General features: G+C 45.0%; 1 protein-coding gene across 4 annotated transcripts in view; it reads left to right on the top strand.

Annotated features, from left to right (window-relative positions):
- LOC100080149 (zinc finger protein 2 homolog) overlaps window positions 1-23,136 on the top strand; it is a 34,755-nt gene extending 11,619 nt beyond the window's left edge. The window contains exons 2-7 of one of the 4 annotated variants that reach the window (XM_029070700.2): window positions 45-554; window positions 1,184-1,283; window positions 4,729-4,805; window positions 5,214-5,340; window positions 8,344-8,457; window positions 19,846-23,136. In XM_029070700.2, the coding sequence (XP_028926533.1) occupies window positions 144-554; window positions 1,184-1,283; window positions 4,729-4,805; window positions 5,214-5,340; window positions 8,344-8,457; window positions 19,846-21,275 (2,259 nt within the window). In that variant the 5' untranslated portion in view covers window positions 45-143 and the 3' untranslated portion in view covers window positions 21,276-23,136. Of the gene's footprint in view, window positions 1-12; window positions 555-1,183; window positions 1,284-4,728; window positions 4,806-5,213; window positions 5,341-8,343; window positions 8,458-19,845 lie in introns of all 4 variants that reach the window. The other 3 variants (XM_029070698.2, XM_029070699.2, XM_029070701.2) reach the window with 3 other exon arrangements.
- Window positions 23,137-23,534: the final 398 nt, after the last annotated feature.

The following is a 23,534-nucleotide window of genomic DNA, read 5'->3' on the forward strand; positions in this document are numbered from 1 at the left end:
GATTTCTTTGAGGAAGTTACATTTTCTCCTCTGTGTTCCTGGAGGGAAACATCAGGAAAATGTCCAGCCATTGAGGGCAGCGAGTGGTCAACGTATACAAAACAGTCCCTAGCTGGAGTGACCCGAACCAAGGACCACAGACAATGACTGCAAAATTGAGGAGAGTTGCGGCTCTCAAGCCCCAGGTCCGGGCTCCCAAGGAGCGGGAGAGGTTTCGGGCAGCGAACGTGGAGGAGGACTGGGCCCCAAGGACCGAATCCGGCCAACATGTGAATGGAGAGTTCTGCCAGTGGAACTTCTGGCGCTTCCGCTACCAGGATGCATCCGGACCCCAGGAGGCTCTGAGCCAACTCCGCAAGCTCTGCCATCAGTGGCTGAAGCCGGAGAAACACACAAAGGAGCAGATCCTGGAAATGTTGGTGCTGGAGCAGTTCCTGACCATCTTGCCTGGAGAGATCCAGACCTGGGTGCGGATACATCAACCTCAAAGTGGAGAGGAGGCAGTGACCCTGGTGGAGGATTTGCAGAGCGATCTGGATGGACCGGACCAATTAGTAAGGGAGGACAAGTTCATATAGGAGAAACTGAAGTTTCGAAAGATTTGGTGGCATGGCTAAGGGAAGGTTAGGGGGTTACATTGCCCCACTCATCTGTTTATGACATTTATTGAGCACTTGATGTGGGTACAGCAGTGCTTGGGTGAGTATAGTACAGTATAATTGGTAGATCCAATTTCTGCCCAGTCTTACAGTCTAGAGGGAGCTTACAAATGTGCCCTTTCTGGTTGGGCTGGAGCCCTGCTTTGGGGATCAAAGGGTACTTTCCTGCTGTTAATCAAGTCCAGTGATTGGCTTTGGCTCTCCCTCTCTGGTTAATATAATTTTTCTGCCATTGGTCAAGAGGGCCTCTGGAGGAGATAGGTGCAGATGCAGGAGAAGGATAGATTAGAAGCAGGAGCAAGGGAAAATGCCAGGGAAAAGGCTCCTTGTCTTTGGTCTCCAGTCATTCCTAGTCATGTCCCTCTGCCACCTTCTCTGTCCTTCTGATCAATGAGTGAGTCTTTGGTTGTCCCTCCTGCTGATCTGGGTTTGGAATTGCTGGGTGTGATTTTTGTGTATGATTTCATACATCGAGAGACCTTTTCTCACCATCTAAGCCCTTCTGTGGTATTCTCTGCCCCCAGATTCCAGAGTGTGTGTTTGGTTGGGAAGTGCTTCCAGAAAATGCAGTTTCCATGGGAGTGGCGCAAGAATTTCCTCCTCATGTTGGCTCCTCACCAGAAGGTACAGAGTTTTGATTCCTTTCAGCTCAAGGTGTCGAAATCCACTTTATGACTAGACTGTAAGCCTGTCCCTCTAGACTCTAAGCTTGTTGTGGGCAGAGAATGTGTCTTGTTATATTGTACTCTTCCAAGTGCTTAATACAGTGCTTGCCTACAGTAAGTGTTCAGTAAATACTATTGAATGAATGGTCAATACTGGGTACAGTACCTGCTACAATGGTCTCCTGTTTGACTACTGTCTCCTATTTCGTCCCTCATTCAAAGCCAGCTGCATGTTCCATTGTCATCTCCAAATTCTCCATTTCATCCATTTAACTGGGGCAGTAATCTTCTTTTCCCCCTAATAATGGTCCTCGCATGGGAGGAAACTATCCTAATCTCTTCAATCTGTGTTTATACAGAAGCTGTGCCTTGTCCCTGAACATTTCAGGTGCCCTTCTTTGTACCCTTTTCAGATCCAATATGTCATTTCTAAAATGGGATTACGTGAACTTTCTCCAGGATTACAGGTATGGATCTAATATGGTATTTTTGAGTGGAAAAATTGTATTTTAATTTTTTTGGGTGGCATTTGAGTGTTTATCGTGTGTCAAGTACCATTCTAAGTATTGGGGTAGATTCAAGTTAATCACACTGGACACAGTTCTTCTCCCATTTAGGACTCACAGTTTAAATAGAAGGGGATGAATCCCCATTTTACAGATGAGGAAAGGGAGGCATAGAGAATCTACAGTCCCGGCCATAGCGTAGACATTCGGTTGTATTTTTTGAGCTCATAGTGTGTGCAGAGCACTGTAGTAAGTGCTTGAGAGAATTCAGGACTACAATAATCAGATGCGTTCCCTGCCCACAACGAGCTTACAGTCTATGCATAAAAAGGTTGTCCCTATAATGTACTTTTTAAACCTCCAGTGGTTGCCTATCAACCTTCACACGAAGCAAAAACTCCTCACTCTTGGCTTCAAAGCTCTCCATTACCTAGCCCCCTCCTACCTCACCTCCCTTCTCTCCTTCTACAGCCCGCCCGTACACTCCGCTCCTCTGCTGCTAACCTCCTCACTGTGCCTCGTTCTCGCCTGTCCCACCTTCGACCCCTAGCCCACGTCCTACCACTGACCTGGAATGCCCTCCCTCCTCTCACATCTGCCAAACTAACTCTCTTCCTCTCTTCAAAGCCCTATTGAGAGCTCACCTCCTTCTGGAAGCCTTCCCAGACTGAGCCCTCCTTTTCCCTCTGCCCCTCCTCCCCTCCCCATTCCCCTTACTCTCTCCCTCTGCTCTACCCCCTTCCCCTCCCCACAGCACTTGTGCATATTTGTATATATTATTTATTACTCTATTTCATTAATGATGTGTATATATCTATGATTCTATTATCTATTTTGATGGTATTGATGCCTAACTACTTGTTTTGTTTTGCTGTCTGTCTCCCCCTTTTAGACTGTGAGCCCATTGTTGGGCAGGGATTGTCTCTATCTGTTGCCGAATTGTACATTCCAAGTGCTTAGTACAGTGCTCTGCACACAGTAAGCACTCAATAAATATGATTGAATGAATGAATGAAGTGAAGTGACTTGCCCATACTCACACAGCTGACAGTTGGCAGCATTGAGATTGAAACCCAAGTCCTCTACCTTCCAGGCCCCTACTCTTTCCGTTAAGTCAAGCTGTTTCTTTATTTCTGCACTTCCTTCCCATATCCTCACTTGTGCAGGAGTTTTGTGGGGTCTGCCAGTCTACCTGCTTCTGGAAGCTCCTGTTCCCATGGGTTATTCATTTTCTCTAACTGGGAGATCACATTGGGTTTGACAAGTGGAAATCCCTGTGAAGTATTTTGTTTTTATTTGGCAAACCTTACTGACAGTAATTTATATTTAATTGGGCTATTGGCTTCTTTGACACATTGTATTGATGTATGAGGAAACAGTGTCTCAAAGTCTTTGTCCTGAGGCATAACTAATAGCACAGAATCCTCCTTCTCTCCAAGTCTTATTCTTTAGTTGCATTCTTTACACTTACTCTCCACAAACTCAGTCAGTGAGATCCCACAATTTAGCTTCTTATTTATGGTATTTATTAATCACTTACTGTGTGCTAGGCACTATCCTGAGTGCTGAAGTAGGTAGAAGATAGGTTGGACACAGTCCATGTCCCACTTGGGCGTCACCATCTTAATCCCCACTTTGCAGATGAGATGACTGAGACACAGAGAAGGTAAGTGACTTGCCCAAGATCACACAGCAGATGATCGGTGGAGCAGGGTTAAAACCCAGGTCCTTCTGACCCCTGGCCCATGCTGCATCCACTAAATCACACTGCTCCAGTGAGCAGGGATCAATAAACTTTTATCATTACTGGTCTATAAAATCAGCTTTCTCTAAATTCACCAATCAGTGGTTTATTCATTCATTTAGTCGTATTTATGAGCAAAACAATAATAATAATAATAATGTTGGTATTTGTTAAGCGCTTACTATGTGCCGAGCACTGTTCTAAGCGCTGGGGTAGACATAGGGGAAGCAGGTTGTCCCACGTGGGGCTCACAGTCTTAATCCCCATTTTACAGATGAGGGAATTGAGGCACAGAGAAGTTAAGTGACTTGCCCACAGTCACACAGCCGACAAGTGGCAGAGCTGGGATTCGAACTCATGAACCCTGACTCCAAAGCCCATGCTCTTTCCACTGAGCCACGCTGCTTCCCCAAAACACTGTACTAAATGCTTGGAAAATATAATACAGCAATAAAGAGAGACAATCCCTGCCCAAACGAGCTCACAATCTAGATGAGGGAAGAGAGGCATCTATACAAGTAAGCCGGCATTAATATAAATAAATGAAATTGTAATTATATGCATATATACACAAGTGCTGTGGGGCAGGGAGAGGTGGGAAGAGCAAAGGGGGTAAGTGGTTGGCCAAAGCCTTTCCTCACCCCCCAAATGGTATTTTTAGTATTTTCTCATTCTTACCCATCTGGACTGCTCTGCTACCATTGATGTTTTTGAGTACCACCCCCCCTTTTCATATTCTTTATGGTGGACTTGCCCTCAGACACAGATTTCTCTTGGTACTGTTAATACTTCTCTTATGACTTCCTGTATATCTGCTTCCCCTTCCTTTAGTGGGGAATGTGGAGAGTAGGGCCCAGAGGGGAGTCCAAGGTTCAGTTCTGGGTCCTCAACTTTTCTGCTTGTGCACTCACTCCCTGGAGAGCTCTTTAGCTCACATATCTCTGGTTTTTACTTCTATGCTGATGAATCCTAGACCTCTATATCTAACTCTTACCTATTTCATGTTCCTCCCTATTACTAGATTACCTTTTCTTGGTTTTCCTTCTGCTACATACAGACACATCTCGATGTGGTAGGAAATCCTAGGTCTGGTTCTCTGGGAATTCAGGATGTTGCACTAGAGGCACTCAGTGATTTTTCTTCTCTTCCCTCAGCTCTGTCTGCTCTTCCCCAAGAGGTGAGCCCACTTCACCAGGCAATGGCACCTGAACTTCAGAAAGCCAGGGCTCAGGTGAGTTCTTCCCTGGAGTTCTTATTCCTTTTGCTCAAATATGGCTTTGCCTCATTCCCTCATGGAGCTTCAGCAGACTCCCCCTGAGAAATCCCCCACCCCCGTTGCCCCACCCCCGTTGCCCCACCACACACACACCACAGCCATCTTTTCTGCCCAGGACAAACCCTATTCTGGTGTATTCCATGTTCCTATCACCACTCAACCTTTGTTTTTCTCCTTTGAGGCTCCTCACAACCTTCCTCCCCTCTCCACACTCTCCTTTCCACAGGATGGTCCCTGGTATTGCAATATACCCTCCAACTGCCTCCAGCCCTGATGCAGGCAGGTACCCCTTCTCTGCAAGTATGAATGATGGGCTGCTTCTTGGAGCACTGGGAACTGACTGGAAACTTCATGTCATTTCAGAAATCGGTGACATTTGAAGACGTGGCAGTGGCCTTCACCCACCAAGAGGGGCAGCTTCTGGACCTCACCCAGCGCATCTTGTACCGGGAAACGATGCTGGAAAATTATGGGAACCTCACTTCACTGGGTAAGTATTCAATTAGTCAATCAATGGTATTTAATCACTATCAGCATCATCAGTGGTATTTATTGACCACTTATTATGTACTGTACTAAGCAGCTGGGAGAGTCCGATACAGCAGAATTGGAAGACATGTTCCCTGCCCACAAGGAGCTCACAGTGTAGACAGGGAGGCAAACAGTAAAAGAAATTATGGATGCATACCTGAGTCATGAGGGACTGAGTGCTGTCACCATAAAAAGCACCACCATCCTTCCTGTCTCTCAAGTTTGTAACCTTGGCGTTATCCTTGATTCAGCGCTCTCATCCAACCCGCATACTCAGTCTGTCACTAAATCCTGTCGGTTCTACCTTAACAACATTACTAAAATCTGTCCATCCCCCTTAATGCAAATTGCTACAACAATGTTAATTCAATCACTTGTCCACTCCCTCCTTGATTACTGTATCAGCCTCTTTGCTTTCTTCCCTGCCTCTAGTCTCTCCCCACTCCAGTCCATGCTTCACTCTGCCGCTACAGAAATGTTCAGTCCATTTTTCCCCACTCCTCAGGAACCTCCGGTGGTTGCCCATCCACTTCCATAACAAACTGAAACCCCTTGTCGTATCTATGCCGTTGAGTCATCTCTGACCCTTAGCAACTCCATGGACACATCTCTCCCAGAACACCCCACCTCCATCTACAATGGTTCTGGTAGCCTATCCATAGTGTTTTCTTGGTAAAAATACAAAAGTGGTTTACAATTGCCTCCTTCTGTGTAGTAAACTCGAATCTCCAACTTCAACTCTCTCCCATGTCGCTGCTGCCCAGAACAGGTGAGTTTTGACTTGCAGCAGATTGTCTTCCACCTGCTAGCCACTGTGCAAGCTAGGAATGGAATGGGTATACTTCTGCTTGGCTCTCCCTCCTAAAGCCAAGACTGATGAAGTAATGGAAACTCTCCAGGTGAGATCTTGAGAAGGATCAGAAACCACTTACCATTGGCTTTAAACCACTCAATCACCTTGCCTCCTCCTACCTTACCTTGCTGCTTTCCTTCAACCCAGTCTGCACATTTTGCTCCTCTAGTACCCCATTCTCATCTATCTTACTGCTCATCTCTCGTCCATATCCTGCATCTGCCCTGGAACCTTCTCCTTCTACGTAACCAATAAGCGGTCACACATCTTTTCCCGGGGTCCTTCCCTGACGGAGCCCTCATTTCCTCTTCTCCCAATCTCTTCTGCATTGCCCTTGCATTTGGTTGCATCCTTTATTCACCCCTCCTTTGGCCCCATGCACTTATGTACATATATGTAATTGATTATTTTATGATGGTGATCGTATTTGTTAAGCACTTAATATATTAATATCTGTCTTCCCCTCTAAACTCATTGTGGGCAGAGAATGTGTTAACCAACTCTATTATATTGCACTGTTACAAGTCCTTAGTACAGTGCTTTTCATGCAGAAAATGCTCAATAAATATAATTGATTGTTTGGGGTAGGATGAATATTGAGGACTTAAAGGATACAAACCCCAGTGCATAGACAGCACAGAAGGGAGAGGGAATCAGGAAAAAGAGGGCTTAGTAGGGAAGGCCTCTTGGAAAAAGTGTGAATTTAATAAAGCTTTGAAGGTGGGGAGGGTGTGGCCTGTCATATTTGGAGGTGGAGGGAGTTCCAGGTCAGAGGGAGGATGTGGAAAGTGGTTGGCGGTGAAATAGAAGTGATGGAGGTTCATTGAGTGAGTTGGAATTAAAGAAGTAAAACTTGCAGACTGGGTTGTAGTAAGAAATCAGTGAAGTAGATTGGGGGCAGTGAGCTGAATGAGTGCTCTAAAGCCGGTGTATTCCGTCTTCATGGCCAGAGTCTTTGTGAAAAGGGATTTCATTTCACACGGGAGACAAGTTAGGCAGAGGTGTCCAGGGTGTGTTATTAGTTAAGTGTGTTATTAGATGAGCATCATACACAGAGGAATTATTTATAGTGCTAGTGACTTGATCAGCCACCTTTCAGGGCTGCAGATTAGAATGTCTGAGGTTAGACAGAGGTGTGGAGAAAGCAGATAAAGGCTGCCCCTGAGGAAAAAGGGCCTCCTCTTTCTCCTACTCTATCACTGCCACCTGCTCTGACCTTCTCTTGCTACATCCTAACCAGGCCTCAGCCTTTTGACTTTGCTGCAACCCTCCACTACCATCCCTGTGCTCCTTGTGGCCATGGTGCCAGCAAGACCTGTCACAGTACGAGAAGCAGCGTGGCTCATTGGAAAGAGCACGGGCTTTGGAGTCAGGGCTCATGAGTTCGAATCCCAGCTCTTCCACTTAGCTGTGTGACTGTGGGCAAGTCACTTAACTTCTCTGTGCCTCAGTTCCCTGATCTGTAAAATGGGGATTAAGACTGTGAGCCCCACGTGGGACAACCTGATTACCCTGTGTCTACCCCAGCGCTTAGAACAGTGCTCGGCACATAGTAAGCGCTTAACAAATACCAACATTATTATTATTATTACAGTGTTAGTGAGGTTTATTGTATTGGAGCTGTGGAAGGGAAAATGGACAGTCCAGGAGAGCATTTGTGGAGCAGGGGTGTGTGGGGTGACTCGGGATGTAGGGGAAGTTGGTTTGGGGCCCTGCAGCTGTAAAGTCTGAAAGCTGTAGATCCTCAGAAGTGGGAGGGGCAGATAAAGTCAGGGAGGGAGCTACCTTACTCAGAAGGAAAAGTTGAAGATACTACTTTAGGAACTGCTAGGCTGTGAAATTTGATCTTGGGCTCTGCAATATGCCAATATGTATTACTTTTTTATAAAAGTTTTCTGGTCTCCCAGCAGAGAGGAAAGCAGGCAGACCTATTCCAGTGGCTAAAATATCTAACTTGGGACCCATCTCCAGTTTGCTTGGGTACACATTTTTGAGTCTGCAACGAAGGGTCCCTCTGTAAACAGAGCCTCCTCTTTAAACTGGCCATTGTGAACACAAAAGTCCGGGACCAGTGATAAGCCACCAATTGACTTCTTTCCCAACATGTAGGATTTGCAAATATCAAGCCCGATATGATCTCCCAGCTAGAGGAAATGAAAAACCCGTGGGACGAGACTCTTCCACAAGAGGAGGATAGAGAGACTCCAAGAAACCCCTACACAGGTGAGTGAGTGGGAAGAGAACCTAGTCTGAAAAATCCAGGGGTGGGCAGTGTAGCCAAGATTATGTGCCATGTAGTTGTCAAAGGCTTGGTGGATCAGAATGATGTCAGGCAGGGGCTTCCAGGTGTCCTTAGTGGGATGCATTCCAAGCACCTGGGATCCTGTTCCACATGTATGAGTTAACATGACCAATTTCTAGGAAAACAGGAGTTGAATCCGCCATTGGGTTAAGCCCCTGGTTAGTGACTGCAGATTCTCATTTCATTCATTCATTCAATAGTATTTATTGAGCGCTTACTATGTGCAGAGCACTGTACTAAGCGCTTGGAATGTACAAATCGGTAACAGATAGAGACAGTCCCTGCCCTTTGACGGGCTTACAGTCTAATCGTGGGAGACAGACAGACAAGAACAATGGCAATAAATAGAATCAAGGGGAAGAACATCTCATTAAAACAATAGCAAATAAATAGAATCAAGGTGATGTACATCTCATTAACAAAATAAATAGGGTGATGAAGATATATACAGTTGAGCGAATGAGTACAGCGCTGCGGGGATGGGACGGGAGAGGGGGAGGAGCAGAAAGAAGGGGGAGAAGAGGGTTTAGCTGCAGAGAGGTGAAGGGGGGTTAGAGGGAGCAGAGGGAAAAAGGGAGCTCAGTCTGGGAAGACCTCTTGGAGGAGGTGAGCTTTAAGTAGGGTTTTGAAGAGGGGAAGAGAATTAGTTTGGCAGAGGTGAGGAGGGAGGGCATTCCAGGACCATGAGAGGACGTGGCCCAGGGGTCGACGGCAGGATAGGCGAGAACGGGGGGCGGTGAGGAGGTGGGCAGCAGAGGAGCGGAGCGTGCGGGTGGGCAGTAGAAAGAAGGGAGGAGAGGTAGGAGGGGGCAAGGTGATGGAGAGCCTTGAAGCCAGGAGTGAGAAGTTTTTGTTTTGTGCGGAGGTTGACAGGCAACCACTGGAGGTTTTTAAGAAGGGGAGTGACAAGCCCAGAGCGTTTCTGCAGGAAGGTGAGCCGGGCAGCAGAGTGAAGAATAGACTGGACTGGGGAGAGAGAGGAGGCAGGGAGATCAGAGAGCAGGCTGACACAGTAATCTAGCCGGGATATTACGAGAACCTGTAGCAGTAAGATAGCTATTTGGGTGGAGAGGAAAGGGCGGATCTTGGCGATATTATAAAGGTGAGACCAGCAGGTTTTGGTGACGGATTGGATGTGTGGGGTGAACGAGAGAGCCGAGTCAAAGATGACACCGAGGTTGCGGGCCTGAGAGACAGGAAGGATGGTCGTACCATCCACGGTGATAGGGAAGTCAGGGAGAGGACCGGGCTTGGGAGGGAAGATGAGGAGCTCAGTTTTGGTCATGTTGAGTTTTAGGTGGCGGGCAGACATCCAGGTAGAGACGTCCTGGAGGCAGGAGGAGATACGAGCCTGAAGGGAGGGGGAGAGGACAGGGGCAGAGATGTAGATCTGTGTGTCATCTGCATAGAGATGATAGTTGAAGCCGTGAGAGCAGATGAGTTCACCGAGGGAGTGGGTGTATATGGAGAACAGAAGAGGGCCAAGAACTAACCCTTGAGGAACTCCAACAGTTAGAGGATGGGAGGGGGAGGAGGAGACTGTGAAGGAGGCCGAGAATGACCGGCCAGAGAGATAACAGGAGAACCAGGAGAGGACGGAGTTCGTGAAACCAAGGTGAGATAAGGTGTGGAGGAGAAGGGGATGGTCCAAAATGTCAAAGGCAGCTGAGAGGTCAAGGAGGATTCGAATAGAGGAGGAGCCATTGGATTTGGCAAGGAGGAGGTCATGGATGACCTTAGAGAGAGCAGTCTCGGTAGAGTGGAGGGGACGGAAGCCAGATTGGAGGGGGTCCAGGAGAGAATGGGAGTTAAGGAAATCTAAGTAGCCAGTGTAGACGACTCGTTCTAGGATTTTGGAAAGGAAGGATAGTAGGGAGATAGGGCGATAACTGGAAGGGGAAGTGGGGTTGAGACAGGGTTTTTTTAGGTTGGGGGAGACATGGGCATGTTTGAAGGCAGAGGGGAAGAAGCCATTGGAGAGTGAGTGGTTAAAGATAGAAGTTAAGGAGGGGAGGAGGGCAGGGGCGATGGTTTTTCCATATTTATATTCCATATTCAAAGTAGAAACAAAGTAGCAGCCAGAACAGTCCGGTGAAGGGAAACACTTTTGTTCGGAGGATACAGTAAGCTCCTATTCCTAAAAGCACAGCACGTGTTGAAGTCCTGCAGAATTCCATTCATCCCCAGTGATGATCCTTTCACATCACTGAATTTCCAGTGAGCAGATAGTTCATATTCAAGAATCCAAAAATCCCTGTAAATTTCTGGTAATATCCAGTCTTCCTTCCAGTGAGAATTTCAACTATCCTAGGGGCTTAGAGGATCCCTCCAAGAGAGATGAGAATGGATAATCTAACTTTTGAAAGAATTGACAGTGCTCTTTCTCATCAGATTCTGAGAATTTGACTGGCTTAGGAGACATTCTTACTGCCAGGATCGGTGTCTTGAGGAGACCAGCACTTGAAATTCAAGTTTGGTCACTGTTTCACTGGACATGATCCAGCCCCTCAGCTGGACTCCAGGGCCCAAGATATTTCCCTTCATTATTGGCCTGGGGGAAATGAAAGTCAAACTGGAGTCCGTGATAGGGTATTCAAGGAAAAATTTTAGATGTAGAGAAGAAACTTTTGATGTTCACCTCTCCCCCAGCCCCATAGCACTTAGGGGAACATCCATCTGTAATTCATTTTAATGTCCATCACTCCCTCTGTTCTTTAAGCTCCTTGTGGGCAGGGATCATTTCTCCGTACTCTTCTGTATTGTATTCATTCATTCATTCAGTAGTATTTACTGAGCGCTTACTATGTGCAGAGCACTGTACTAAGCGCTTGGAATGTACAGATCGGTAACAGATAGAGACAGTCCCTGCCCTTTGACGGGCTTACAGTCTAATCGGGGGAGACAGACAGACAAGAACAGTAGCAATAAATAGAATCAAGGGGATGAACATATCATTAAAACAATAGCAAATAAATAGAATTAAGGCGATGTACATTTCATTAACAAAATAGGGCGATGAAAATATATACAGTTGTACTCTCCCAAGCAATTGGTACATTGCTCCACACACAGTATTCATTTATTCAATCATATTTATTGAGTGCTTGCTGTGTGCAGAGCACTGTACTAAGGGCTTGGGAGAATACAATATAACAATAAAGACACATTCCTTGACCACAACAAGTTTACAGTCTAGAGTAAGTGCTCAGTAAATACCATTGATTGGTGGGTTGATTAGAGGTGTTTGAAATTGCATCCTTACCCAATTTGATATCAGCCAAATGGATCTAGTAGTATTTCCCATCCCCAACCTCTTAAGTTCGTGGATTCTATTTGCATAAGATAACCATATCCTGAAGTGTTTTCTGTGAATGTTTTGCATCTTCATTGCTCAGGTGTCAGTAGATGCACTCCTTGGTGTTGGGGGATCTGTTATACAAACTTCTGTGTTGATGCAATACATTCCCTCCATGGTTATGTAGATTTCAGTTATGTTTCCCCTAAGCTTCTGTCTCTCTGGAGAATATTTTTTGGTCATTCTCTTCTTGAAGCTGTTTCATCCTCCCTTTCATCTTTTTTACCTTCTCCCTATCTTTTTCAGTCTTATGTCTTTATTAGGATCAGCCACCAGAATGCTCTGGCATATTCCACATGCAGGTGTTATATTTTAAGTAGTGACAAAACCAGACCTTTAAAAAATTCTATATGCGTTATGATGCTATCAGTGCAGAGTTGGCCATTTTGGTTTCCTCCATTCAAGGAGTTCATAATCTCCGATTTGTGAAGTTAGCTGGTTCTGAGAAAATCTTGCTCAGCAAAGACTGATTAAAGTAGTATGTATTGAGTGCCCACTTCGTGATGTATATTCTAGGCAATGGAGAAGTACAGAATAAAAGAAGTGACCCATTTCTTGCCCACAAAGAACTTGCACTTTAATGGGGGAGACAAAGTCTAAAAATATTTGGAAGTAGAAAGATTGAAATAATGTAATAAAAATACACACGAGTGCTGAGGATGGGTATAAATAAGGTTATAAATGCTGGAATTGGATGATGAGTTTTTATGGTTTTGGGTGCTGGGAAATTAATCAGAGAAGATAGGTTGGAGAAAGTTGTATTTTGGGAAGAATTTGAGTGTGGGGAGAACTGTTATTGGTCAGATTTGTGGAAGGGAGGATGTCCCAAGTCATGGGAACAGCATGAGTGAGGGAGTGGGAGAGGATGAGATGAGTGAGGTATAGCTAGAGGGCTGGCTTGGGAGGAATGAAGAGAGTAAGTCGAGAAATAGAGGGTGGAAAGAGTAGATAGGCACATTTTCAGGAGTTGGTGGAACTCTTTGGTGTTCTTATTTGAGGTACTTATTTGCTCAGAGAACAAGAGGAAGAGGTAGAAGCAGAATCAAGAGATATTGTTGAGGAATTCACAGTAGACTAAATGCAAGAGTTGAAGGATAGTGAGAATGACACAGACTGGGGTTTTGGGTTGGCGATGATGGTGGTTATCAATCGACATGGGAAAGTTAGTGGCAGAAGTGGGTTTGTGGGAAAGATGAGTTCTGCTTTAGATATCAATCAACTAATAAATTGTATTTATTGAGCACTTTGTGCAGAACACTGTACTAAGCACTTGGGAGAGTACAATACAACAGAATTAACAGAAACGTGAGAGGGAGAGTGAGCCAGGGAATAGAGGGCTTAATCAGGAAAGGCCTCTCAAAGGAGATGTGACCTTAATAATGCTTTGAAAGTGGAGGGAGTAGTGGTCTGGGTTATGGATGGGCAGGGAGTTCCAGGATATGGGTAAGACATGGGAAAGAGGTGAGATTGGGGCACAGTGAGTAATCTGGCTCTAGAGGAGCAGAGAATACCGATTCATCCTAATAAAAGTGGTAGCCAATCATATTTAATGAGAGCTTATTGTATGCAGACCACCATACTTAATGCTTGAGAGAATACAGTATAAAAGAGTTGATAAGCATGTTCCCTGACCACAAACTTATAGGCTGGCGCAGAAGAAGACAAAATAAATTAAAATAAATTATGCATATCCACATTAGTGTTGTGGAGCTGAGGGTGGGTTGCATTGAGGGTACAAATCCAAGTATCAGGGTTTTGTAGAGAGGAAAGGGATTAGAGGTACAGGGGGAAAAGAGAGCTTACTCAGAGGAGATGTAATTTTAATAAGACTTTGAAGGTACAAAGTGTGATCATCTGTCAAATATGAACTGGGAGGGAGTTCCAGGACTGAGAGAGGACTTGGCAAGGAGTCAGTAGTGAGATAAGAGATCAAGGCATAGTGAGTGATTGGCATTAGAGGAGCAAAGTGTGCAAACTGAGTTGTAATTGGAAATGTCAGTTAAGGTAGGGGGGTAAAGTGATTCAGTGATATAAAGCCAATGGAAAGGGGTTACTGTTTGATGTGGAGTTGGATGGGCATCCACCAGAGATTTTTGAAGAGTAGGGAAATATGGACTGAACATTTTTAGAAAAATGATCTTGCCAGCAGAGTGAGGTATGGTTTGAAATGGAGAGAGACAGGAGGCAAGGGGATCAGCAGGAGCCTGATACAGGAATCCAGGCGAGATAGGGTGTTTGATTATTCATTCACTCATTCAATTGTATTTATTGAGCGCTTACTGTGTGCAAAGCACTATACTAAGCGCTTGGAGAATACAACTTGGCAACAGAGACAATCCCTACCCACCAATGGGCTCACAGTCTAGAAGGGGGAGATAGACAACAAGACAAAACAAGGCATCAATAGCATCAATAAAAGTATAATTATAGATTTATACACATCATTAATAAAATAAATAGAATAATAAGTATGTACATATATACACAAGTGCTGTGGGGCAGGGTGGGGGGTAGAGTAGAGGAAAGGGGGGCTCAGTCACAGCCATCTTCAACCATTCACTCTCCAAAGGTTTCTTCCCCTCTGGTCTCAAACATGACCATGTCTCCCCTATCTTAAAAACAGCCCTCCCTTGACCCCACAGCTCCCTCCAGTTATTGCCCCACCTCCCTCCTTCCATTCCTCTCCAAACTCCTTGACCTAGTTGTCTATCTGCTATCTTAAATTTCTCTCCTCCAATTTTCTCCTTGACCCCCTCCAATCTGGCTTCTGTCCCCTTCACTCCACAGAAACCAACCACTCGGAGGTTGCCACTGATCTCCTTGCCAAATCCAGTGGCTTCTACTCCATCTTACTCCTCTTTGACCTCTCAGCTCCCTTTGTCACTGTCGACTGTCCCCAACCCCTGGCTTCACTGACACTGTCCTCCCCTGGTTCTCCTCTTATCTCTCTGGCTGTTCATTCTCAGGCTCCTTCACAGTCTCCTCCTCTGCCTTCCACCTCCTAAATGTGAGGTTCCCTCAAGGCTCTGTTCTATTCTTTGTCTACACCCACTCCCTTGGAGAACTCATTTGCTCACGTGGCTTCAATACCCCCCTATGAGACTGATTCCCAAATCTATACCTCCAGCTCTGATCTCTCTCCCTCTCTGCAAGTCTCACATTTCCTCCTGCCTTCAAGACATCTCTACTTGGATGTCTTCCCGTCACCTCAAGTTCAACATGTCCAAAACAGAACTCCTTATCTTCCCACCCAAACTTTGTCCTCCCCCTGACTTTCCCATCACTGTAGATGGCACACCATCCTACCTGTCTCACAAGCCCGTAACCTTGGCATTATTCTCAGCTCTTCTCTCTCACTCAGCCCAAACAGTCAGTCCATCACTAAATCCTGTCAGTCCCCTCTTCAAAACATCGTTAAAATCTGCCCTTTCCTCTCGATCCAAACTGCCATCACATTAATGCAATCACTCATCCTATCTTGCTTGGATATTGCATCAACCTCCTTGGTGACCTCTCTGTCTTTTCTTGCTCCCCACTCCAGTCCATACTTCACTCTGCTGCCCAAATCATTTTTCTACAAAAACATTCAGGATATGTTTCCTTTACTCCTCCAAAAACTGCAGTGGTTGCCCATCCACCTCCATATCAAACAAAAACACCTCACCATTGGTTTTAAATAACTCAATCACCTTGCCCCCTCCTACCTCACGTGGCTACTCTCCTACTATAACCCAGCCCACACACTTCACTCCTGTAATGCTAACCTTTTCACTGTGCCTCAGTCTCATCTGTCACTGCCAACCCCTCACCTACATCCTGCCTCTGGCCTGGATTGTCCTCCCTCGTCAAATCTGACAGACAATTATCCCTCCTTCAAATCCTTACTGAGGATACATATCCTCCAAGAGACCTTCACTGACTAAACCCCTCTGTCCTCTTCTCCCACTCCATCTGTTTCTCCCCACTCCCAACCCCACAGCACTTACTGCTTTAGATTAATGCCTGTCTCCCCCCCTTCTAGACTGTAAGCTCATTGTGGGCAGAGATTGTGATTGTTTATTGTTGTATTGTACTCTCCCAAGTACACAGTAAGTGCTCTGCACACAATAAGTGCTCAATAAACACAATTAATGAATGAAGCGGTCAGAGACAGGAGAGTCAGGAATGCCTTGGCAGGAATGAAGAGTGTAACTAGGGTTTAGAGAGTGTGGAGAACATTTTAGATTCTAGGCATATTCACTTTACTTACGTTTCTTGTTTCACTTTAGGCCAGAATGCCTGATTACCATAGCATTCTAAGCTCTGATGAACATTTCTTCCAGTGATTAGAGTTTCTTCCCTTCCACCTTTCTCCAGGGGAGCCAATTTTCCAGTCTTTATGAACTAGGACCTCCAAGTTCATGTTACTCTGATTTTGGTTATTCTAGTCCACGTCTCACAGTTATTCCCACATTGAGAATCGTCAGTGTTACGTCATAGGAAGGTTAGGGAAGAATGTAGAATATCTTTGGTAATTTTATCAGTACCCAGATCCTACCAAGTATGGAGGAGATAGAGCAGTCCTTTTTTCAAAATCCCTCATTTACCTAGACACATAAATCGATGAAGACTGGGGAACACAACTTTAATAATAATAATTATGGTATTTGTTAAACAATTACTATGTGCCAAGCACTGTTAGTCTTAGAAGTAGTTTTGAGCTTTCACTGGGTGCATTGCAGTGTATTTGGTGCTTGAGAAAGTCGAGAAGCACAAAAACAGGTTCCCTGCTCAAAAGGAGCTTGTAAATCTCAGAGTGAAACAGAGGGAGAGTAGTAATAAGTAACTTTGTGTGTTAGAGGTGTCTCCTGGATTGATGTCACTTGAGATGTTGGGGGTTAATTGAGGAAGACTTCTTGAAGGAGGAGGAATTTTATGAGGGCTTTGAAGGTGGGTAGAGCTGTGATCTGATAGATGAGAGGAAGTTCATGCCAGGTAAACAGTGTGAGTGAAGAAATAAAGGCTGAACTGGAGAGAAGCTGGTACAGGTAGAAGATTAGCTTAGGAGGAAGGAAGAAGTGAGCTGGGGTTCCAAGAATGAAGGGCGCTAACAATGTAAGATTGAGGCACTTGGCAGAGTGTTTTGAAACTGACTGTGACTTTTCATTTAGGCCAGGCCCAGGGTTAAGTGATCAGAGTCTGACCCTACTTCAACGTTTAGTTTTCCTCTGAAACTTCCAGAAAATTTGCCAAACACTTCCATTCTTTTGGTGTGGTCCATTTTCATTGTCCTACTTGCTGGTTTGGGAGTAAGCTGGAGGATGGAAATCCAGCTTGAAGCTGTAACAGTGCTATTCTAAAAGCTTCATGTCCAGTAATATATCTAAACCCTAACCTGGCTCATAATTCTCATATAGGAAACTTAGTGTTCCCCTCACTGGAATTCCAACACAGCCCCAACAAATAAATATGATGCCTTTCCCTCGAATCTTAGAGAATTTAATGAAGTGGCATGCAGTCTCCCTCATAAACATGATCTTTCCCTATCTGGGAAAAAAAAAAGTAATTAGGAACATAAAGTGATCCCTAGAGACAAAACTTAAATGTTTGGCTTTCTGATTACTGACCACCCTTGCCCAAGGGTCCAGCAGTTGTCTACTTTGTAGACAGTGCTTGGCACATAGTAATTGCCAAGCAAATCCAATGGCTCCAACTCTATTCTAATCCTCCTTGACCTCTCAGCTGCCTTTGACACTGTCGACCATCCCCTTCTCCTCCACACCTTATCTCACCTTGGTTTCACGGACTCCATCCTCTCCTGGTTCTCCTCTTATCTCTCTGGCCAGTCATTCTCAGTGTCCTTCACAGGCTCCTCCTCCCCTTCCCATTCTCTTAACTGTTGGAGTTCCTCAAGGGTCAGTTCTTGGCCCTCTTCTGTTCTCCATCTACACTCACTCCCTCGGTGAACTCATCTGCTCTCACGGCTTCAACTATCATCTCTATGCAGATGACACACAGATCTACATCTCTGCCCCTGTCCTCTCCCCCTCCCTTCAGGCTCGTATCTCCTCCTGCCTCCAAGATGTCTCTACCTGGATATCTGCCTGCCACCTAAAACTCAACTGAGCTCCTCATCTTCCTTCCCAAGCCCGGTCCTCTCCCTGACTTCCCTATCACCATGGATGGTACGACCATTCTTCCTGTCTCTCAGGCCTGCAACCTCGGTGTCATCTTTGACTCGGCTCTCTCGTTCACCCCACACATCAAATCCGTCACCAAAACCTGCCGGTCTCATCTTTATAATATTGCCAAGATCCGCCCTTTCCTCTCCACCCAAACAGCTACCATACTGCGACAGGCTCTTGTAATATCCCGGCTAGATTACTGTGTCAATCTGCTCTCCGATCTCCCTTCCTCCTCTCTCGCCCCACTCCAGTCTATTCTTCACTCCACTGCCCGGCTCATCTTCCTGCAGAAACGCTCTGGGCATGTCACTCCCCTTCTTAAAAACCTCCAGTGGTTGCCTATCAATCTCCACACGAAACAAAAACTTCTTACTCTAGGCTTCAAGGCTCTCCATCACCTTGCCCCTTCCTACCTCTCCTCCCTTCTCTCTTTCTACTGCCCACCCCGCACGCTCCGCTCCTCTGCTGCCCACATCCTCACCATACCCCGTTCTCGCCTATCCCGCCATCGACCCCTGGGCTACGTCCTCCCGCGGTCGTGGAACGCCCTCCCTCCTCACCTCCGCTAAACTAATTCTCTTCCCTTCTTCAAAACCCTACTTAAAGCTCATCTCCTCCAAGAGGCCTTCCCAGGCTGAGCTCCCCTTTTCCCTCTGCTCCCTCTACCCCCCCTTCACCTCTCCTCAGCTAAACCCTCTTCTCCCCTCTTTCCCTCCGCTCCTCCCCCCCGCTCCTCCCCCCGACCTTCCCATCCCCACAGCACTGTACTCATCCACTCAACTTCATTACCCTATTTATTTTGTTAATGAGATGTACATCACCTTGATTCTATTTATTTGCTATTGTTTTAATGAGATGCTCTTCCCCTTGATTCTATTTATTGCCATTGTTCTTGTCTGTCTGTCTCCCCCGATTAGACTGTAAGCCCGTCAAAGGGCAGGAACTCTCTCTATCTGTTACCGATTTGTACATTCTAAGCGCTTAGTACAGAGCTCTGCACACAGTAAGCGCTCAATGAATTCTATTGAATGAATGAATAATTGCTTAACAAATGCCATCATTATTAATTCAGCAGTATCTCTAGAAGGGTCGTTCCCGCAACTACAGTAGACTGTAGCTTCAATCCACCTTTACTGATGCTCATGCTTTGCAAACAGAGAGATGAGTGATTATTGTAAGGCTTTGTCAAAGAAGATGGTCCAGAGACTCTGGATCATTGAAGAAGATGGTCCAGAGACTCTGGATCATTGCTTAATCGTCATTTATTGGAGGCCCACACTGCCATATGCAAGCAATGGAAAAATCCACCACCGCTGGCAGGCTGACCCTAAACAGCTCTGTCATCTAGTTTCTTTCATCATTCTCTCTGCCCTGGATGTTCCTAAATTCCCTCCCCTAGATCATCCTATTCTATGCCTCCTGGTGCCACCCCTTCCCCCTTGCTAGTGCATTGTAAGAGCTAATTTCTATGTTCATCTTTTAATATCTTTCAACTGCGCATGTTCCCTCCCCTGTCAAGTTGTCACTTTAGATCACTTTATGGATCACTTTATAGTTGGGCATTTGTGGGAATTCCCCATTCATTTGAATTTCCCCCATCTTTCATTTGCTTCTAGCTGTGGTTTGTTCTTCCTTTTTTTCTTCCTAACCTGATTTGGCTATTGGGTTTTAACACCCTGCTTTGAAGTTTGCCCAGGCCGAGGTCCTACTTCATGTTGCACTCAGCTGCTTTTGCTTGAGTAAGTCTTTTGTTATCTTGGTCATTGATGTTTGTGTTGTTTTTATTCCAGATTATAAAACTGGAAGTGAGATGGAGATAATTGGCCCGAAATGTGATATGCATGAACAAATGGATTTTCATGGGCTGTCATTGGAAGGATATCAACAAAGTATTCTCATGTCTTCTATGGGAATAAAGGTATTAGAGTATGAGAACAGATTGTCAAAACAGAGAAAGGGGAAACAGAAATTTCTTATCCAGAATAATGATTTCAGAAATAATATGGAAATCCATAAGAGAACCTCCAAGCAAAGATCCTGTGATTGTGGAAAAACCCTCCAACTGGGGCCCTGCCTTATTGAACCTCAGAGAATTAATACTGGAGGGAGACCCCATAAATATAACACATGTGGGAAAGCCTTTAGTAACTCTTCCTCCATAAGGATACATATGAAAACTCAAACTGAAGACAAACTGGGCAAAAGTAATGAATGTGGGAAAGCCTTCAGTCAACCGTCAAGCTTTATTACTCATCAGAGATTTCATACTGGGGAGAGACCCTACAACTGTAATGAATTTGGGAAGGCTTTTGGGAACTCTTCAACCCTAAGTAAAGATAAGAAAGTTTATGCTGGAAAGAAACCATGCACATGTAATGAATGTGGAAAAACTTTCACTCAACGCTCATACTTGAGCATTCATCAGAGAATTCATACTGGAGAGAAACCCTACAAGTGCAGCGAATGTGGGAAGGCCTTTATTGACTCTTCATCCCTATGTAAACATAAGAAAGTTCATACTAAGAAGCCTTTCAACTGTAATGAATGTGGCAAAACCTTGAAGAATTCTTCCTCCTTAAAAATACATATGAGAACTCATACTGGAGAGAAACCGTATAAATGTAGCAAAAGTGAGAAAGCCTTCAGGCAAACTGCAAGGTTTATTGTTCATCAGACAGTTCCTACTGGGGAGAGACCCTACAATGGTACTGAATGTGGGAAGTCCTTCAACAACTCTTCAGCTCTGAAAGTACACAAGAGAATTCATACTGGAGAAAAATCCCATAAGTGCAATGAATGTGGGAAGACCTTGGCATCCTCTGCAACCCTAAGAACTCATATGAGAATTCATACAGGAGAGAAACCATACAAATGTAATGAATGTGGGAAAGCCTATAGGAAGTCTCATTCCCTAAGAGTACATATGAGAATTCATACTGGAGAGACACCACACAAATGTAATGAATGTGAGAAAGCCTTTAGGGACTCTTTCTCCCTAAAAATACATGTGAGAAATCACACTGGAGAGAAACCATACAAATGTAATGAATGTGAGAAAGCCTTTAGGGACTCTTCCTCCCTAAAAATACATGTGAGAAATCACACTGGAGATAAACCATACAAATGTAATAAATGTGGGAAAGCCTTTATTAGGTCTTCCAGATTAAGTGAACATATGAGAAGTCATAGTGGAGATAAACCGTACAAATGTAATGAATGAAATGTAATGAAGAAAAACTATACAAATGTAGTGAGTGTGGGAAAGCCTTTAAGAAGTCTTCCTCCATAAGTATACATATGAGAACTCATACTCAAGTGAAACCATACTAATGCAATGAATGTGGGAAATCCTGCCATCAACTTTCATACTTAAATGTTCATCAGAGAATTCATAATGGGGCAAGACCCTACAATTGTAGTGAATGTGGGGAGCTCTTCAATGACCCTTCATCCTTAAATGTTACATAAGGTAATTCATACTGAAGAAAATCCCATAAATAATGGATGTGGGAAGGCCTTTACAGACTCTTCACCCCTAAGAGCACACAGGAAAAATCACACTGGAGAGAAACCCAATAAATGTAGGGAATATGAGAAAGTTTTCACTCACCACCTATGCCTTAGTGAGCACAAAAGAATCCATACTAGCAAGAGTTCCTACAAATGTAGTGAATTTGGGAAAGGCTTCAAACAACACTCAAACCTTGCTCATCATCAGAGAATTCATACTTGAAGGGAAATCCAATAAGGAATATTTGAAAAGCCGCATAGCCATTTGTGCAAATTTAAGTGTGAGCAACATATTGATTTGGAATCCTATGAAAACTGGGGAAGTTGGGCTGAAAAGAAGGGAGTCAGGGATTCTGCAAATTTTGCTTAAACAGAGGCTAAGCCAGTTATTTATCAGATGATTAAATTTTGATCTGGAAACCTCAGAAATTAAGTATATGGTCTCCTTTCTGTCTTGCAGTGTTAGACCTGCCCAAATCCCTATCTTAGCCCTTCTCCCTGAAGTTACTCAGCTTTCTATTTTTCCTGCTCCCTTTAGCCTTAAGATGACTTGTGCCCCTCTATGCCCCACCCCCTTCAATATTCACTGCTGTAACTTCCATTTTCCCTTTCACAGCTCCAACACAATAGACATTGTCGTTGTAGACCTGATCAGTACCCCCACTCTCTGCAACTGCATTGTTGGCAGTGGGGAAATAGAATTCGGGTAGGAAATAGCTCTGGAGTTCTGGAATATAGGCATTTTCCTGAAAGCTGTGCATGCTTCCCTCATCTAATGCCAGTGAGTGAAATAGCCACCCTTTTATACTTGGCCCAATGTGCAAAGAGCATGACGGGATCAGGCAGAGTTCCTCAGCCGGTGAGGGGAAAGGAGCGCTAAGTATAAAAGCCACTGCTCTGGTCTCTTGGCCCCTTTATACTTCCAGAGCCAAACACCACATTTGATAGTTGCAGCCTCACCTCCCTGTGCCCTTTTGGCCTCCCCTCACCATGACTGAGCACACTGTCTGCCCCTCTCACCACCATGGGCTGGCACCGGCTTCCCTCTGCCTCATCAAGGAGACCCTATCCTGTCCTCTTTCCACCACCCAAGTGGGAATGAAAACACCTGCAGCCTGAGATCTCATACAACCTCAGAAAAGCTAGTGGCTGTGTAAACCATTGCTGTGGGCCCTGAATTTTGAAGAGAAATAGTTCTCCTTTAACCTTAGCACCCTGCTGACTTTTTTATTTTTTGTATTGCAAATTATGGATTAGCACATTTTGCACTATGACAAAGTTAATCAGGTGAAGAGTGCAGTTTGCACCTTGCACAAACAACATGTTTAATGTCCTTTGGTGTATTGCTTCCTGTGATTGCAGGCTCCAAGCAAAGACTAAATGTTGAAGACTAAATGTTGACACACCCGCAGAGGCCGGGCTAGATTACAGTGGAACTGTAATTGATAGATTAGGGCCATTATGTGGAAGAAGCTCCATATAATAGTCAACAAGCATAGTATAAAGGATGGGGGCAAACACCTTTTGCTGCTGCGCGCTCTTTTCCAAATAAAAATGATATTTGTTAAGTGCTTACTATGTGTGGAGTACTGTTCTAAGCGCTGGGGGAGATACAGAGTAATCAGGTCCATCCCATGTGAGGCTCACAGTCTTCATCCCCATTTTACAGATGAGGTCGCTGAGGCACAGAGAATAATAATGTTGGTATTTGTTAAGCGCTTACTATGTGTCGAGCACTGTTCTAAGCGCTGGGGTAGATACAGGGTAATCAGGTTGTCCCACGTGAGGCTCACAGTTAATCCCCATTTTACAGATGAGGTCACTGAAGCACAGAGAAGTGAAGTGACTTGCCCACAGTCACACAGTTGACAAGTGGCAGAGCCGGGATTCGAACTCATGACCTCTGACTCCCAAGCCCGGGCTCTTTCCACTGAGCCACGCTGTGTCAAGCACTGTTCTAAGTGCTGGG

This window comes from Ornithorhynchus anatinus, chromosome 8 (assembly GCF_004115215.2).
Source record: "Ornithorhynchus anatinus isolate Pmale09 chromosome 8, mOrnAna1.pri.v4, whole genome shotgun sequence".
In the NCBI taxonomy this organism is placed as follows: Eukaryota; Metazoa; Chordata; class Mammalia; order Monotremata; family Ornithorhynchidae; genus Ornithorhynchus; species Ornithorhynchus anatinus.